At 37.0% G+C, this 20,414-nt stretch overlaps 1 protein-coding gene and 1 long non-coding RNA gene across 11 annotated transcripts in view; both read right to left on the bottom strand.

Moving 5' to 3' along the window:
• Positions 1-935: 935 nt before the first annotated feature.
• LOC141380758 (uncharacterized) lies at positions 936-1,507 on the bottom strand. The gene is made up of 2 exons (XR_012399511.1): positions 1,438-1,507; positions 936-1,255 (listed from the first exon to the last, which is right to left on the bottom strand). It is a non-coding gene; the product is annotated as an uncharacterized lncRNA (long non-coding RNA).
• Positions 1,508-7,867: 6,360 nt separating this feature from the next.
• Positions 7,868-20,414, bottom strand: part of st18 (ST18 C2H2C-type zinc finger transcription factor) — a 132,670-nt gene continuing 120,123 nt past the window's right edge. For all 10 annotated transcript variants that reach the window (XM_073941004.1, XM_073941006.1, XM_073941009.1 and 7 more), the window contains 5 exons: positions 15,673-15,891; positions 14,526-14,614; positions 12,904-13,007; positions 12,668-12,811; positions 7,868-9,669 (listed from right to left, as the gene is read on the bottom strand). In XM_073941004.1, the coding sequence (XP_073797105.1) occupies positions 9,529-9,669; positions 12,668-12,811; positions 12,904-13,007; positions 14,526-14,614; positions 15,673-15,891 (697 nt within the window). In that variant the 3' untranslated portion in view covers positions 7,868-9,528. The remainder of the gene's footprint in view (positions 9,670-12,667; positions 12,812-12,903; positions 13,008-14,525; positions 14,615-15,672; positions 15,892-20,414) is intronic.

The raw sequence follows: 20,414 nt of genomic DNA, 5'->3' as shown, positions 1-20,414 counted from the left end.
TTTACTGGTGCAGTCAGCAGATGTGTTATTACGCAATTTAATTTTCACTACATCACCTGCTTTCCCCATTAGCCTATCCAATATTTCTTGTGACTGCTCATCAATCAGAATAGCACGTTTTCTCAGATACAGGGACATAATATTTTCCCACTCTTGTACAGTTAGTTTATCTGAACCATCGCCCCTAAATATTGGTGACTCTTTTACATCTGACTGCATCACTAGTTTGACATTAGACAGCGTCATCTCAGCTGGCTGTTCAGAATTACTACGGTTTGTACTGTTATCAGAACGTAGCTGAGCAGTAATAGACTGTCCTAATTTTTTAGCTATTTCACTGATGAGTGAACTCAAATCTGGATTTTGGTTAATCGGAGATGGCATGGCACGATCAACATATCTTGTAGAAGTCAAAACAGGTGTATCAAATGCTCTGCTAGTAGGCCCTGGCATCCTAGGTTTAGAAGGTATTCTGAAAAATCCCTTCCCCTACCAAACTGGATACTTTGGTCAAACACCTCATTGTCCTTCATCTCTTCAGCAAAGCTATTAACGCCTTCTGCCATATTGCTGTATTGTACCAATTAATTATCTTCAAATTTAAATCAATAAATGAACTGAAATATTGTACTGAACAAAGGCAATCAATAACAGTAACCAGTCAGCAAATGTATATTTCAAGAGTCTGAATTCAGTTCGAAAATGTCTTCTGTGAGAGAAAAAAAATGTATATAGTCCACCTCACTTTATATAAAATAGTCCTTTTGTCTTTGAAAAGTACCTAAAACCAGTCCATGCAGCTTCCACGGCGAGCGAGCAGACGTCGGTCTTCAGATGGATCCTTAAAAGGTCACGGCACCATTGTAACGGGTCCCACACGAGTGGAATCCGTCCTGCGTTGTGTTGTTGTTTTTCAATAAAGGACTCCAAACCTCTTACCGCTTGGCACTGTCTTTATTTTCTGCACAAATGGAAAATGTGTTGAAAACATGCATTCTGTGATTGTGATCTTCATTAAACAACCGTTTAATGTCTCCATTAACCACGAGACAACCTTCTCTCAGCTCAGAAGGAAGTGAACTGCGATAGCGATTTCTTGAAAGAACGTGTATTAAACTAATCTGCTTAACATAAGACTAAATTAATATTAATGACATGAAATCACATAAACTACCAACAATACAAAAACATACCTGCACAAATGGAAAATGTGTTGAAAACATGCATTCTGTGATTGTGATCTTCATTAAACAACCTGTTGGCACACGAGCAGTAATTACAGCATGCTAATATGTGCTAATCTCACTCACAAATGCAAACGATCTCAATCACAACCATTTAGAACCACAGTTTCATATTTCCACATCACAGAGTATGTTTAGCGAAGCAACAAACATTTTAGATTTAAAATATACCATCAACCGTCAATAATATTACCGTTTAATGTCTCCATTAACCACGAGACAACCTTCTCTCAGCTTAGAAGGAAGTGAACTGAGAGAGCGATGAGCGCGCACACGAACGAGTATACACTCTTAAAGTGACAGTACACTTGAACAGGTCCTGAAAGTCACATACAAGCATGAACTCAAAACGATAAAATAATATATATAATAATATTAAATGAAGTAAATTAAAGTTATACTCAATAGAAAAAAGGATTTTGAGTGAAAATAATATTACCAAAATAACTCTGTTACACAAGCATTGTATTCACCACACAGCACCGATTTCATTTGAGGATCACGTGACGCGAATGAGGAGGAGACACCAAGTGTGCCGCAAGCCTACGTTTGAGTGAAGGTTTCGGCCGTTAGATCGCCCCCTGGGGGCTGGCTGCAGTACAAGTCATAAAGCCCGCCTCCTCCGTGTTAATGAAGGAGACTTGAGCCCAAATAAAAAAAAATATTACACTTGCAATAAAATGTCCCGAAAGATAGTTCTGGTCGATTAAGGCACTGGTTATTGTGCTGAAATAGGTGCAGATCTTCATTTTTGTAAACAGTTTGTTTTTAGCAGTAATTTAATGCTGGGCGTGTCATCGTGATTGACAGCTGTGATTGACAGTTTCTCAAAGCGCGGCGTCTGAGCTTCGGCAGGAGACTGAAGTAGACTGAAATGTTATTATTCGATTTCTGTGTTATTTTACCATGACAAAATGAGTTCAGCAGTAAACTATAGTTTCTGACATACATGATCCTGGTGGAACACTGTTTATTCGCTAAGTTCGGGGCTTTTTTCGGGCTTTATTAGTTTGCTGATACACGCCTAGCCACCCAGATAGCAAAACACAGTTCCGGCTAGATTCTCGCCTGCCGGAGACCGAGTCAATCGAGCCAGATGCGGCGGCCGAGCGAGCAGGCGCTGCCGCATGCGAGCCGGAATCAGCCCGCGACGCCGCAAGTAAGTTATGCGCTGCGGCCTGGAGCTGGCGCGATTGAATATATAAAACCCTCATATTTGTTAACGTTATTACATCCATTTGTGTTGATATGACAGCAAACGCATGCTGAGAAGTTCGGGGGGCGTAGTTGATTTTACATAAAGCGTTTGATTGGAAGCTCGACTCTGCTCATTTTCGCGGCTCCTCCTCTGGCTCCATCAGACAATCCTTCTGCGCATGTCTGGCTCCAATTTCAGCAGTCTTTTGCGACAGTTTGTGCCCGTCAAGCAGGCGTTTTGCCCTCAAGGCGTTCAATGGGAAAAGGGGCTGTCGCGTCGTCCATATTTTTTACAGTCATTGGGAGACACGGGAAAATCTCGTCTATGAACTCATAGTCTTTGTTTCTGATGTAACTAGTCAAGACTGTTTGAAAAACTTATTTTGTGCATTCCTCATGCTGGAATATACTTGCAGTGTATGAATTCCAAGAATGAAGGGCTTAACTATAGGGGCCTGAAGTGTTTATGGTAGGGATGGGAAGATTAACCGATATGTATCGATACGCGGTCATGCGCGTGCACGATGCGAGTGCATCGGTTGAGCAGCAGAGGATGAATGAAATTTTGGAAGCAAATCGAGATGCATCGGTTTTTGCGAGATGCATCGGTTTTTCCGAGGTACAGCTTATATTTTTAATATAGAATGTATTTTTTATTTATTAACAAGTGTTGTCAACCTGTTTTTGGCGCATAATTTAATCGACCTACATAAAGTAAGCCTTAGCAACGGATTTGCGGATGTGTACACTTACACTACAACTCAGTGTATCAGGTACACAATGTGAAAACGAAAGTGACCGGTTATGAAAATGAAGTGACGTGTCGCGGACCTCTATTCTGCCGCCCTATGCGCGGATATAACTGAGGACGCGCGGGTGTCGCGGACCTCTATTCTGCCGCCCTATGCGCGGATATAACTGAGATATAACTAAGGACGCGCGGGTGTCGCGGACCTCTATTCTGCCGCCCTATGCGCGGATATAACTGAGGACGCGCGGGTGTCGCGGACCTCTATTCTGCCGCCCTGCGCGGATATAACTGAGATATAACTAAGGACGCGCGGGTGTCGCGGACCTCTATTCTGCCGCCCTATGCGCGGATATAACTGAGGACGCGCGGGTGTCGCGGACCTCTATTCTGCCACCCTATGCGCGGATATAACTGGGTGTTGCGGACGCCGCCCTCTCTATACTGCCGCACTAGGCGGGTTTAAACACCTCCTCCTGTTAATTTTTATTTAATTATAATAATAATAATAATATTATTAATAATGATAATGATAAAAATAATGGGTGTCACGGTGGCACAGTGGGTAGTTTGACCACCTCACAGCAAGAAGATTGCTGGTTTGTTATATTTTTATTACCCTGTTGTTTACAGTGACAAAGATGTTTCAAAGCAGCATAACACTGCTAGTTCACGACCTTAAGTTTTGAATATTCAGTGGCAAAATATATCTTTGTAAAACTTGTTTTCATAGTTGAAAAGTTAAATCACAATTCTTGTTGTGCAATGCTCAACCTTTATGTTGAAAGAGTGCAAATATATATATTTTAATATAAATTGCACTTATACATTCTGTTTATCTTGAAAATACTTAAATAATATGTGCTATAGGTTCTAAAATGGCCCTCTACTGTAAACTGACACTCTGGCTCTGAGAGAAAAGCCAGTTTGTAAAAAAAGCCTTGGTTTTGCTTGGTTAATAAATAATCAAACTCATTCAATGGCACAGCATCCTCTTTTACATAATCTCATAAACTTGATTTAATTAGTTAGTGCTGAATTATCGCATTGTATCGTGATATGGGTGTGAATCGTATCGTGTTGCATCGCAATATGTCACAAATGTATCGCTAATATATCGGATCGTATTCTTTGTATCGAGATGCGTATCGGATCGGCATTATAGCTTAGATGCCCAACCCTAGTTTATGGAGGTATGTGAAAGTTGCGTTCATTCGCCATCTGCTGGTCGACTTGAAAATTGTACAATGTTTAATGAAAAGCTGAGTTGGTAAACCTTTTAAACGTTAATTTAATTGGCAAAATATTATTTTTTCATGATATAACTTGTCAAAAAAAATTCTATTTTAATTTCTCATATTATTGCATGATTAGCAATGTCGCCTCACCGCAAGAAGGTCACTGGTTCGAGTCCTGGCTAGGCCAGTTAACATTTTTGTCTGGAGTGTGCATGTTTTCCCCGTGTTGGCGTGGGTTTCCTCCGGGTGCTCCGGTTTCACCCACAGTCCAAAGATGCGCTATAGGTAAACTGGATGATCTAAATTGACCATAGTATGTGTGTGAATGAGTGTGTATGGGCGTTTCCCAGTACTGGGATGCTGCTGGAAGGGCATCCACTGTGTGAAACATATGCTGCAATAGTTTGCGGCTCATTCCGCTGTGGTGACCCCTGATAAACTAACCTAGTTAGCAAATAATTCTGGCCCAGATTTGGCACAAAGCCAGCACAGGAGGCAATCCTGCAGTGGCATACAGCATGTGGACCAAACATGGCCTGGTTTTGGCAGAGGGGGCACCATCTTTATAGTGGCACACAATATTTGGGCCAGATGTAAAATGTAGTATGTGGTTCAGATGTAAAAAAAAATTGATATGTAGGCCACATCTTGACCCACATTTAATAATAATAATAATTCCTTACATTTATTTTAACGCTTTTCTGGACACTCAAAACACTTTACACATTTTTGGGGGGAATCTCCTTATCCACCACCAGTGTGAAGCATCCACCTGGATGACGCGATGGCACCCATATTACGCCAGAGGAGAGGAGACAGAGTGATGAAGCCAGTTATGATAAGGGGATGGACAGGAGGCCATGATGGACAGAGGCCAGCGAGCAGATTTGGCCAGGATGCCAGGGTTAAACCCCATACTCCTTTCCAAAGGACATCCTGCGATTTTTAAAGACCACAGAGAGTCAGGACCTCAGTTTAACATCTCATCTGAAATATGGCGCTCACTGAGCACTATAGAGTCTTCATCACTATACTGGGGCATTATTACCATAGACTGTAAAATATATGGACGTAGTATCCGTGACGTCACCCATAGGTTTCTGAAGAGCGCAAAAGAAGCCACAAGTAGACGCGGCCAACCGTCGCCATTTTGTTCATGCGTCATCACACCCACGGCGGGATACCAAACAAGGGCAAAGAGGCGGAGAGTGGGCGGAGCTACAGACACCTGCTAGCATTTAGCTTGGACCTGGTTCAGACACACTTTACTTTGGGAGAACGCTTAATACTTTATCACCTGTGACTCGTTTTTATTCTGACCACTTGTGCTTGGTTGTACACTATATCAATAAAGTGTTTAGACTTTTAAAAACACTGCTGTAATACACTGAGCCACTAAGCATTGTTCTTATGACGTTTTTCAACAGGAGGAAAACGCAAATTACTTCCAAACACTTCAGATATAGTCTGTGTTAGTTAACGTAAGACTATTGATAAAATCCAGCATAACACTGTATGACAACGCTTCAGATGACGGTTCTAAAGCCTACAGCTAATCAATCTGACAGATTCTGGAGTGCATTACAGCTCTAAATATAAATATAAACGATAAATGATCTTAAATAAAACAAATACATGTATAGAGATGGTATATAAGTATATAACTTTACTCACATGGGAAACGGAGGCCACGTGAATGGTTTGTGAGCACAATTAAGTCCACTCAGCATGCCATGCCATCTAATAATTGTGGGAAACAAGTCCAAAAGGCAGTTGACTGTGTAAAGCCACATAAAACAACACAGAAATACGATAAATATGCCGAGATCAGTGGCTAATCTGCAGGATTCAGCTGAGGTGACGTAACGGCGACCAACGAGACCTAGCTGTCACTCAAGTGGCCACGCCCTTAATTATGCAAACTTAATATAACTTAATATAAAGGAAACGGATGAGTTATAAAAAAATTCACCCCCTCACAGTTGTCATGAAGGGTAATATTAGCTGTATTAACCAAAATCTTTTTTTGTACCAGGCTGTAAACACCTTTTTTTCTGCTGTAAAGTTGGCCATTCTAACAGTGGGCTCAATTGAAATTTGCTCTGTTTTGGAGCCAGGAGCGGCCACGACTAGCGGAATTTCGGATGAATTGCAGTTTTAGTTACTTCCGTATTGGCTTCCTGAGGGAGAGCGGGAGGTTGCCGCTTGATTAGGACCCACACAGACCACAGGTCGGACGCCCGCCCCCTGCTGGCCTCACTAACACCACTTCCGGCAGCAACCTAGCTTTCCTATCCAGGTACTAACCGGGCACAATCCTGCTTAGCTTCAGCGGGCGACCATGTGAAAGTTGCAGAGAGCTAGCTGCCAGCAAAAATAATTTATTTTAATTACTTTAAATAAATTTAAAGTACATTCAAATAATTTTTGAGTAAAGAAAAAAATTCAACCAATCAGGTTGCTTTGAGGAAAAGCGCACCCATAGTGTGCTTAAAGCGCAATGCTTCAAGGGTTTATCAATTTCATTGCACTTATAACACACCAACCTATCTGGCCTAGTTCAGGCCCAGTTATGAGTTATTAACTTGGCTGAGACTCGACTCAGATATGGCCCATGTTTGGCACTTGTCTGGAAGCCAGATTTGGTCCAGTCATGTACCGTAATTTACTGCGGCATGTGGGCCAAGCAAAACCTGATTGTGTGAGCCAGAGCTAGGCCAGAGAAATTTTGCTGTGTGGGAAGGGACTTCGCCAAAGGAAAATGAATGAATGAATAAATAGTATCCCTACTGAAAAATACAGCTTAAACCAGCCTAGGCTGGTTGGCTGGTTTAAGCTGGCCAACCAGCCTGGTTTTAGAGGGGTTTTGGCCATTTGCAGGCTGGTTTCCAGCCATTTCCAGCCTGGTCTTATCTGGTCAGGCTGGGAGATGACCAGCCAAGCCAGGCTGGGAGCCCAGCCAAAACCAGCTATTTCCAGCTTAAACCAGGCTGGTCAAGCTGGTTTTAGCTGGTCATTTTCCAGCCTGACCAGCTAAGACCAGGCTGGAAATGGATGGAAACCAGCCTGGAAATGGCCAAAACCCCTCTAAAACCAGCCTGGTCGACCAGCTAAAACCAGCCTAGGCTGGTTTAAGCTGGATTTTTTAAAGGGGATAACATTTCGATATTAAACGTGAATAATATATATGTTTATTATAAATCAAATATGATCTACCAACATCAAATATGCAAACAGATATCACAGATTTTTTAAATTACTTTGTCTTCTTACTAACATATTAAAATATTAAATAGCTGATTAAATTACTTAGGCCCTATGTTTAAAATATTTTACATTATTATTGTAAAATGAGTTGCTTTCAGTGAGTTAATATATAGTTGTGAATGGAAAATAATAACCAGGAGGCATTATGCAACAATAATAGCACACTAAGCAGATCATTTCAATAGTTTATTTCTACCATACACAAACTGTACAACACAGCGCAGTACTGCTTATGAAATCTGTAAGGAAATCCTGATATACAAACTACTCCAACTGAAGAGAAATGAACAGTTTTAAAAACAAAAAACAAACTAAATCATTTACAGTACCGTGTATTATACTATGATTTTTTTCTTTTACACAAAAAAATTCATATCACATTACAAAACATCAAATACAAAAAGAAAAAATAAATAAATATTCCTCACAAAACTTCCTGAGCAAACAATCTGTGGTTTATAAATTAGAAATTAGGAGTTACAAATAATTTAAAACACAATTAATCATACAGTAATTTAGGAATAATTTAACACAACAGAAATCGATTCGGTTTTATTGAGAATACAATTCATTCTGCTCATTTGGTCGGATAATATCGCGTTTTATTCCCTCGGAATGACCTGTAAAATGCTGAGAGATCAAAAGAAACACTAAATAACAGAATAAAAAGTGCAAAAGGGTAGGTTTCGTGTTAGAGAAAGCTTTTAAAAGTGCCGTGCCTTCTATACCAGCACTCAGATCAGCGGAAATGACCTTGCTCCTGCAGGTAAACAACGCAAAAATCAAGTGGGACAGATTTAACGCGGTTGTTTCGCTGCAAATTTGTCCATTGATGAAGTACTTTAAGAAAATATCATCCACTGTTTGTCTCACGAAAGAAGCCAAGGAGTTCAGAAAATAATAAAAACCTCATTGTGCCTGATCGTAAAACACGTGTTACAAGAATATCCTTACATACGGTAGTACTTAAAATGGCGTACAAACAGTCGGTAAACAGAGTTCGGAGGCTTTTCATTCGGAAAATAAATATACTGCAGAGTAAAATGAATCACCATTCACGTAATACTGCTCTACCACAAAACATATTCATATTCCATGTACTCATTTACATTTAGGCACATATATGCACACATGGTGCACACCAAAGGCAGTTCATATGAACAGAAACGCAAATATGTGTGTGTTTGTTTGTGTGTGTGTGCTTGATTTTTGCTCACTATACAGTCTTTCAACGAGCTAATCACATAAAATATTTTCTTTTAGCTCACTTATTTAGATTTATGCATGACAATCAGTGGCGAGTGATTAAAAATAAAATAAGAGTGTTGCAATAACAACTGCTCACCGACAGGTGGCACAAGTGGACTATTCTTACATTTGACATCAGTTATTAATAATAATAATAATTTAAAAAAATCCTCACAAATGCCGGTGATATATTCTGAACCATTCAAAACTCCTAGTTATTGTACAACGAATGCAAATAAATTAAAATCACAATATGTAAGATTGGCCTTGCATTTTGAAGTTGCAGCAAAAAAAAAAATGAATTAAATAAATAAATAAACCAATTGTGATAGTAATAAATAAATAAATAATATTAAAGTGAGATAAATAGTAAAGGTAATAATAATATGTAGCGATAATATAACACACAAAAGAACGATACAGAAGTCAAGCAACCCATAGGAAATAAATAAGTGCAAAAGGAGGTACTAAAAGGAACATTGAGCTGTAAAAATTGTGGCTGGTATTTTTTTTTTTCAGTGCAATGCGTTTTTGTTTTTGTTGGAATGGAGTATTCGTGTTGTTTCTTGCACAGACGCCGCAGCTCTTATACGTGGATGCCCTTGATGGCCTGCCGGATGCTGTCCAGTAAGGCTTTGCATTCAGGTGAATACTCCTGCTCCGAGCTGTTGTACATATCCGTCAGCGTGTTCACGTACGCTTCAAAGTTCTGCTCGTTGATCGGGCCCTGGACACATTTCAGAGCATTCGCTTCATTAACAGCAAATCAGACATGCACTATTGGATTAATAATAATAACAACAAAAATAACTATTATCAGATTAAATGAGCGTCCTTCAGAGAGCAGGATTCATCTGGCAGTTATGAATTAAGAAACAATGACAGAAATTAAATCAAAATAATAGAATAAAATCAGCCTTTTAAATATTCGGTTTGCTTATTTCAAATAATCTGTGGCGCAGTAAGTAGTGCTGTCGCCTCACAGCAAGAACGTCGCTGTTTCGAGCCTCGGCTGGGTCAGTTGGCGTTTCTGTGTGGAGTTTGCATGTTCTCCCAGCGTAAAAACTCTATAAAAAATAAACTCTGTCTGTCTATATATCTATATAATCTATATCTGTTACCTATATAAACTCTGTCTGTCTGTCTGTCTGTCTATCTATCTATCTATCTAATCTATATCTGTTACCTATATAAACTGTCTGTCTGTCTGTCTTTCTATCTGTCTGTCTATCTAATCTAAATCTGTTACCTATATAAACCCTGCTGTCTGTCTATAAATCCATATAATCTATATACTGTAATTTATATCTGTTACCTATATAAACTCTGTCTGTCTGTCTGTCTGTCTAATCTATATCTGTTACCAATATAAACTGTCAGTCTGTCTGTCTGTCTGTCTATCTATCTATCTATCTATCTATCTATCTATCTATCTATCTATCTATCTATCTATCTATCTATCTATCTATCTATCTATCTATCTATCTATCTATCTATCTATCTATCTATCTATCTATCTATCTATCTATCTATCTATCTATCTATCTATCTATCTATCTATCTATCTATCTATCTATCTATCTATCTAATCTATATCTGTTACCTATATAAACTGTCTGTCTGTCTGTCTTTCTGTCTGTCTGTCTATCTAATCTATATCTTTTACCTATATAAACCCTGCTGTCTGTCTATATATCTATATAATCTATATCTGTTACCTATATAAACTCTGTCTGTCTGTCTATCTAATCTATATCTGTTACCTATATAAACTGTGTCTGTCTGTTTGTCTGTCTGTCTGTCTGTCTATCTATCTAATCTATATCTTTTACCTATATAAACCCTGCTGTCTGTCTATATATCTATATAATCTATATCTGTTACCTATATAAACTCTGTCTGTCTGTCTGTCTGTCTAATCTATATCTGTTACCAATATAAACTGTCAGTCTGTCTGTCTGTCTGTCTGTCTGTCTATCTATCTATCTATCTATCTATCTATCTATCTATCTATCTATCTATCTATCTATCTATCTATCTATCTATCTATCTATCTATCTATCTATCTATCTATCTATCTATCTAATCTATATCTGTTACCTATATAAACTGTCTGTCTGTCTGTCTTTCTGTCTGTCTGTCTATCTAATCTATATCTTTTACCTATATAAACCCTGCTGTCTGTCTATATATCTATATAATCTATATCTGTTACCTATATAAACTCTGTCTGTCTGTCTATCTAATCTATATCTGTTACCTATATAAACTGTGTCTGTCTGTTTGTCTGTCTGTCTGTCTGTCTGTCTATCTATCTAATCTATATCTTTTACCTATATAAACCCTGCTGTCTGTCTATATATCTATATAATCTATATCTGTTACCTATATAAACTCTGTCTGTCTGTCTGTCTATATAATCTATATCTGTTACCTAAATAAACTCTGTCTGTCTGTCTGTCTGTCTGTCTATCTAATCTATATCTGTTACCTATATAAACTGTGTCTGTCTGTCTGTCTGTCTGTCTGTCTGTCTGTCTGTCTGTCTATCTAATCTATATCTGTTACCTATATAAACTGTGTCTGTCTGTCTGTCTGTCTGTCTGTCTGTCTATCTAATCTATATCTGTTACCTATATAAACCCTGCTGTCTGTCTGTTTGTCTGTCTGTCTGTCTGTCTATCTAATCTATATCTTTTACCTATATAAACCCTGCTGTCTGTCTATATATCTATATAATCTATATAATCTATATCTGTTACCTATATAAACTCTGTCTGTCTGTCTGTCTGTCTGTCTGTCTGTCTGTCTATCTATCTATCTATCTATCTATCTATCTATCTATCTATCTATCTATCTATCTATCTATCTATCTATCTATCTATCTATCTATCTATCTATCTATCTAATCTATATCTATTACCTATATAAACTGTCTTGTCTGTCTATATATCTATATAAGCTATATCTGTTACCTATTTAAACTCCATCCATCCATCCATCCATCCATCCATCCATCCATCCATCCATCCATCCATCCATCCATCCATCCATCCATCCATCCATCCATCCATCCATCCATCCATCCATCCATCCATCCATCTATCTATCTATCTATCTATCTATCTATCTATCTATCTATCTATCTATCTATATCTATCTATCTGTTGGTACCCTTCCATTGAAGAAAGTAAAACTATAGTGGTCACTGAATTAACTTTAACCTGGAAAATGTAATAATAATTAAAACAATTGAAAATAAATCAGATATTGCGTTCAAATTGTGGGTCAAAGCAAGCATTAAAAAAGACAAACTAATGCAAGTGGCCTGGACAAAATTGAACAAAAATTGGGTACAAACAGTTTTGTCCACATCTGTATATTGACTTTATTTTTGACGTATACGAGCGGATGCCGCCATTGGAATCTTTTTGTTTCTAGACTTCCAGTCTCATTCATTCTATTGATTTTTAGATATTAAAAACAGCTTGTTATGCTGCTTGATGTTGCAAACTCATACTTTATTTATATTATTCCAGCAAGTAGTTTGACCGTTTCTGCTGTTTATTATCCCATAGGAAACTGAATCAGAAGTTCTAAAACAATCACAAAAACGAGAGCACTTCCGTATTGCAGAATAAGGTCAATACTGCTGCTTTCAGATGATTTGAAGTAAAAATCATCTGCTAAAATAGTAAATGTAAATGCGTGTGTGTGTGTCTCACCATTTGCGGTAGCTGTATGTCTGTCAGACTGTTGATGAGTGCCTGACTGAGCCTGGCTAACTCCTTCAACAGACTGTCATTGTGCTGCTCGATGATTTTATTCTCCTCCTCGATCGTCTTCAGGTTGCACTCCATGGAGGAGATCTGTTTCAAAAACAACGTCTTCAGCTCTCAAACTACATTACCCACAACTTGCGGTGCGCAAATTTAAAAAAGCAGGATGTGATGTTGTTTACCTGAGTCTGGAGCTGCATCATGTCTGCTTCGATCTTCAGATTGGACTCGTTCAGCTCTTTTATTTCGTGATCCAAGTGCTGCATGTCCTCACTGTTTTCAACACCTGATTTATAAAGACAAACCAGGATCATTGCTAATCCACACTTTAATACAACGAGTTAAAGTCAGTGTGAATTCACAATGTCAATTCTGTTAATCCAGTTAAAATGTTTGCTTTTGTAATCTTTAACATGGTATATACAGGAATCAGTGAATGAAATTCAGTACCTTTTATGACCTTTTTTAAGAATCTTTCCATACATTTTAAAACTATCACCACTTTAGGTTTCAACCGGTAACATGGGCGACCTTTTAACTTGCAGTATTTTGACTAAATATTGGTTGAAAGAAACTAATCCTTAAATAAAACATTCATATACTGAATACAAATGCTTCTCCAGCAGGGGGCGCCTATAGAACAGCAGCGCCCACAGTTGTAACAGTAAACAAAGCAACGTGTGACATCAAATCTAGCAGGATTTTATCAATTTCATAAACTGCACAGCATCCCAATATTGGCAGATTAAATTCTGGCAAACTTTACTATACAACAGTACATTGTATAATCAAATTTCAATTGATTGTAAAATAGGATTTAAGACTTAATACTTTTTAAGGGCCTTAAAATTCTCTAAATTGATTGATCAACTTTTAATACTTACTACTAGTAACACCCTGCAGACACCCTGTTTAATCAAAGTCTGAGCACTTGTTTCTGCGTTTGTGATAGTAATAAATAAATTCAGTGTCTGTCCTTCTCTGTAAAAGATTAGAGTTAGAATATTTCTAGCCACGCCCCTCTTACCTGTTAGTTTTCTATGAGGGAATGATGTGCAAAAAGAAAGCCCCGCCTCCCACTCAACACTCAGATTCTACATACTGAAATGAACGTCTCCACAACTTTCGGTTCACGCAGACTTTAAAGGGGACCTATTACGCCACTTTTTACAAGTTACAAAATAAGTCTCTGGTGTCTGTAGAGTGAGTATGTGAAGTTTCAAAGTGAGAAATACCACAGAAATAATGTTTTATAACTGTTTGAAACTGACCCTCTTAAGCTTTGAACCTAGATTTAGCGTTTTGGTGACAGTTGCTTTAAATTCAAATGAGATTGTGCTCTTTTTAGATGAGGGAGGAGCTATAAATGCCTGTGTTTCAGCATAGTGGCAGATTAAAAAAACAAGACTTACATCCTATGCTAATGAGGGAGAAATGGTCACTAATGACCACGGCTTTCACACTTTGATGACACATAAAAAGGGAGAATGTCAATCAAAGTGTTTCTGCAGACCCTTTTTATCAAGTGTGATTAAAAAAAAAAAAAAAAATATATATATATATATATATATATATATATATATATATATATATATATATATATATATATATATATATATATATATATATATATATATTTGTACTATTAAAAGCTGGTTATATTCACAGACTCTTGCTACAGGACTGTGTTCAAACCCATTATAAAAGTGATTTTCACATAATAGTTCCCCTTTAAAGCATGTCACTTAATAGAGTTTAGCATTTAGCTTCATATTTATTCATGTGAAGTGCTTGATTTGCTCACCGCTGCTGGTTTTGAGCTTGATGGTCATCATTTCTTCATCAGAGAGTTTCTTCTTGATGCTCTGGGCGTTTAGTGGACATCCTGACAAACTGTAAATAGACAACATCTACAGATCAGCACTAGCACTTTGAGGTATTTTATCCAATTATAACTACATCACTAAAATAAAGTATTTAAGTACAACATATAGAAAGTCATATCATAGTTTGTTTTTAATATAATTATAAATATTTTTATTATTTTTATTAATTATTTTAAGTATAATATTATTAAAAACAGTAATAGTGACCAAACTGCTTACCTGGAAATTATATTATAATAATATTCATTCCTTCAATAAAACTAAAAGCATTTTAATATGTACTATTAAATAATATATAAAATCTAATAATATGTGCATTTCTGTAATTATATTGTTAATAATTACACACCTTGTAAATAATTGTATTATATTTGCGTATTGCACATATCGCACTGTTTTCCTGTTTAATTCTAGACCATTTTGAGGGATGTAAACAAAAACGATGGTCCCAAAATATTTCCTGCTTTACATTTTGAATTTCTGTAGCTTCCGAGAATCTAAAAAGAGCCACATATTGATAAGTGATGTTATGACAGCTGTTTTAACATTAGGTTACGATTGAACTGCCTCTTGTTTCAGTTATGAAATACTTTGATAACAAGAAGGAAATGGTCATGGGTCAATGACATCACCACATTGAAATGGTCTATACAATATTTGTGAAGTATATGTAACCCCGCCAGTCCTACACCACCCAACCCGCTCCGAGCATTATTCATTTTCAATGCTGAGGTTTATGAGGACTTGAAGGAGGCGTTGTTAGCAAAGTTCAACATCTCACCTGAAACCTACCGTCAGATAACCTGGTGATAAGCAATTTGTGACCTGCGTGTATACCAGTGTGGTTAAACATATATTGTTTGTTTGTTTGCTGTTCATTTGCTCTTTTATTTTTGGTTATTTTGTTACTTTGCTGGGTTTTGGGTTATTTTGGTTTTCACTCTTGTATACTGTAAATAAACCACGTTACATTAGCAAGTACGTTACATCAGCAAGTAGTCCTTTAATGTTTTTTTTTTTTTTTGCTTTACCATACATCAGGAACCCACTAAGTAGTTCTCTCACCTCCTGTGTGTGACAAAGACGTTGTTAGCGTGACCCAGACCGTTGCAGCCAGGCAGAGGGCAGTGAGGGAGCTCCTGTTTGCACACCTTCCAGAAGGCCGACCCGTTCAGCGGGCTCTCCTTCTGACGTTTGGTGGCGATCGGGCAGCTTCCTGCGCTGCGGTGGGACGTGTATTTTCCAGACACGTGGCCTTGACCATCACAGCCTGCCACAGGGCACCTGCCACACAACACAGACAGAGGCAGGAGAATTAATACCTCACTGACCACAGGACAGCACACAATTCACTATAGAGCTGCAAATACTACACTATTACGATGCTAAAAATAAGAAGTCATAGTCCCACTTTATATTAAGTGGCCTTAACTAATATATACAGTTGAAGTCAAAATTATTCACCCCCTGTAAATAGTTTTTCCAAATATTTCCCAAATGATGTTTAACAGGGCAAGGAAATTTTCACAGTATTTCCTATAATATTTGTTTGTCTGGAGAAAGTCGTATTTGTTTTATTTCGGCTAGAATAAAAGCAGTTTTTCACATTTTAAGGTCAATATTAAAAAGGTATATTGTGTTTTACATTGTACTTATGCTTGATTAAATACATGTATTATATTGTAATTAGTTTCTGTTATTTCACTGTTGACCCATTCATTACACATTAACCCACCCTTAAACCTACCCATACCACCAAACCTGTCTCTAACCTCACCCTCAATAACTCCAGTAGTGTTCTCCAATACATTATGAACACAGTTTTGAATCCAAGTACATGTAGTAGTAAGGCCACTTAATATAAAGTGAGACCAATATCATTTATTAGTCGTTCTCACAAAATACTCTTTGCTATAATTTATTTTATTAAAAATATATAATGACTTTTATTATAAATGTTTAATCTTAAAATATATATTTCAAAATAATATAATATAATATAATATAATATAATAATATTATATAATATAATATAATATAAAATAATATAAAATAATATTATAATATATTTTTAAAATGTATATTTCAAAATATAATAATATAATATAATATATTTTTAAAATGTATATTTCAAAATATAATATAATAAAATATAATATAATATATTTTTAAAATATATAGTTCAAGCAAAATTAAATTTAACTCATCATTTACTCACCCTTCACTTGTTTCAAACATTTAGGAATTTGTTTTGTCTGTTGAACTTTTTTTGTGTTTAACAGAAGAAAGAAATTCAAGTAAAGGGTGAGTAAACGATGACAGAATTACAATTTTTGGGTGAACGGTCCCTTTAAGCTTTCATCAGACTTTTTGACAAATCAAATGCTCACTAGAATCCGTAGAGCTGAAAAGCTGCGACTGAAATTGGTCATTGATCACTCAATTAGTATTTTCTGTATACAGTGAATGACACATGAAGTGCACTAAATAGGGGATAAACAATATAATAAATAAATATGATTTCCATCAGGATGAATAAAGACATTAGTATCTCTCTCGTATTTTACTCACCCTTCACTTGTTCAAAACCTAAATCGGTTTCTTTCTACTGGTGAATACAAAAAAGAAGATATTTTGAACAATGCTGCGTGACTTTTATTATTATATTTAAAAATTTCCAGCAACCAGCATTGGGCCAGCAACCAGCATTCTGATTCAAAATATCTTTGTTTGTGTTTAACAAAAGAAAAAAATCTCAAATGGGTTTTGAACAAGTGAAGGGTTAGTAAAAGACACAAAAAAGGAAGATATTTAGAAAAATGCTGGCTGACTTCCATACAATTTTGTTTCCTATGGAGGTCAATTGATGCCATTCTTTAAAATATCTTCTTTTGTGCTTAAAAGAAGAAAGAAACTCCTAAAGGTATAAAACTACATGAAATGATGAGGCCGTTTTCATTTTTGGGTAAGCTCTCCCCATTAAGCTTTTGTTTATATGTTTGATTTGTTTGGATGATTAAAATGACTTGCACAAAAAGACACCTTTAGCACCTTTATTTCTGACATTGTATTAACATGAATAAATAAATAACAATACTGTTTGTTAAAAAACACTAAGTGTGTCGGCATCAACAGCCTAGTGGTGCTGTGCGCCACAGAGGTGCTCATGACGACCCAAGTTTGATTCCCAGCTCAAGGTTTTTTTAATCGATCCTTCACTACAAAAAAGGCTTTTCTTACTCAGATTTTTTTGTCTTGTTTTTTGTCCAAATGTCAACAAATTCTTAAATCAAGAAGCATTTTCTAGACAAGCAAAACATATTGTCTTGTTTTAAGAAATAAAATGCCAAAATGAAGTGAGTTTTTCCTTAAATCAAGCAAAACAATCTGCAAGTGGGGTAAGCAACATAATCTTGTTTTTCGATTTGTGATAAGATTATTTAGCTTACCACATTGGCTGATTATTTAGCTTCATTTAAGGAAAAACTCACTTCATTTTGGCATATTATTTCTTAAAACAAGACAATATGTTTTGCTTGTCTAGAAAATGCTTCTTGATTTAAGAACTTTTAGATATTTGGACTAGAAACAAGACAAAAATCTAAGATTTTTTTTTTGCAGTGTTCCTATCTCTGCTCTTAATGCTTTCCTGTCTGAAATCTTCTCTGTCCTATATCATAATAAAGGTAAACCCCCCTAAAAAATCAATAGATATATTAAAAAAACTCTAAACGTAACTACTGTTTCGTAACTACAGGTCGACTGCTCTCTCTGGCTACATTCACTGGAATCCTAAAGCCAACAGACATTTAAGAATAAAAAAATTAGAATTGAGATTGTAATGTTTACACTGAAAGGTGGCAAAGTGGTTAGCACTGTCGCCTCACAGCAAGAAGGTCGCTGATTCAAGTCCTGGTTAGGCCACTTGGCATTTCAGTGTGGAGTTTGCATGTTCTCCCTGTGTATTGAGGTGAATTGAATGAACAACATTAGCTGTAGTGCATGAGTGTGTGTGTATGAATGTAAGAGTGTATGGGTGTTTCCCCGTGAGGAATTGCGACTGAAAGGGCATCCACTGTCTAAAACATATGCTGAAATAGTTGGTGGTTCATTCCACTGTGATAAAGAAGAGACTAAGCCAAGAAACAATTGAATGAATGATTTATTTCACTGTTATACTAAACATTTTTAAAGGGATGGTTCACTCAAAACTGAAGAATTACTCATGATTTACTCACAAAGCTTCCTATTGTCATTGCGCAAAAAATAAGATATTTTGAAGAACGTTAGAAACCTGTAACCATTGACTTCCATAGTAAGAAAAACAAATAATATGTTAGTCAACGATCTCAAATTTCCAACATTTTTCTAAATCTCTTTTTTTCTGTTCAACAAACAAGTGAATGGAGAGTAAACGATGCCAAAACTTTCCCTTTTAACTGTAATCTAACGACTTCATAAGAAACAAGGCCATAATCTCCATCACAAAGGTTGTTTGGTATAGATTTCTGGGTCACCGTGCCAAAACACACACAGATGTGACCCGACCCCTCGACCTGCTTAAATTAAACCCTCGGCGCAGGCTTCTTTTGTTGTCCCAAACTCGCCAGAGTAACACTGCGATTGTCCAGAGATAATCTCTCATTTGAACTCATTTCGCAGTAAACACAAATGAGCCCGTATATGTTCACTTGATAATTTGATGGATGAAACTTCCAGCGCCCCGCACCGCAGATCCATCCGAAAAAACACCCAACCCCCGAGAGTTGCAAGACTTTTCAAATACCATTAAGAAGATTAATCCTGTGAAATGCTGATTAAAAATGTATTCAAAGCAGGAGGAGAGAGAAAAAATAATAATAAAACAGCGGATGGAATAATTCTATCGGTGCGTATGAACGGACAGGAAAAAAAAAAAAAAGTCGGAAACGCACTCCAGTAAATAATTACGGGCACCGAGGTTAACATGCCGCCGATGGAAAACATAAGCCGTACCAAGTTGAAGACTAGAGTGGTGAGGAGTTGGCCAATTTATCGCGCTGCTCACTTTCCCCCTAGGTCAGTAATGGAATGACATAAATTGCACATAATTGTTGTGCGTCCTCCACAGGGGGGAAAAAGCACATGATTTGGAGGTGACTGACCCTTTCCCTGATAGCCCATATTGGAAGAGGTGAGAGGTTATCTGGGATAGTACAAATAGCTTGTCTGCGGGCCTTATGGGAAAGGTTGTTATGGCAGTTTTGGCTGTAATATGCTGACTAAAAACAAGACAACATTACGACTCCAACACACACTATCCGGCTCTGGGGGGGAAATGGCGTTCCTGACTGAGGGACAACAGAGACGGGGCCATATGGCTGACAATTTACAATAATCTAGCCACATTACAGATGTACTCGGGGTCCGTCCGTTTCTGTGGCTACTCCGTTCCTCCTTTAATGTGCCAGCGTCTAATTCCTAAGCTCTCGTCTTTGCATTAGTAATTAAAAAATGAAATGCTAGCCCAGATGCAAAAGTAGGAGAGCCCTCCTGTCACTCTGGGTTATAGACTTCGGATTTAAGGCTGGAATCAATTCAATTATTTTTTTTCTCCCCCTCCATAGTATTATGTTTTTGTAAAGAGCAAACTGCTGCATTAAATGTAATTAAATGAGATCTTACGGGAAAACCAGGAAATAGTTTTGAGCTTCCTGAATTAAATGGATGATATTTTGAAATGCTGGTATTTCTAGGAAATGCAATTTGAGAAACATTTAATAATAAAATGATAATAATTATATAAGGGATATTTTTCTCAAATTCTG

Source organism: Danio rerio, chromosome 24 (genome assembly GCF_049306965.1).
Source record: "Danio rerio strain Tuebingen ecotype United States chromosome 24, GRCz12tu, whole genome shotgun sequence".
Lineage (NCBI taxonomy): Eukaryota > Metazoa > Chordata > Actinopteri > Cypriniformes > Danionidae > Danio > Danio rerio.
Note: the sequence above shows the minus strand (reverse complement) of the source record. Positions and strands in the feature narration are given on the sequence as shown.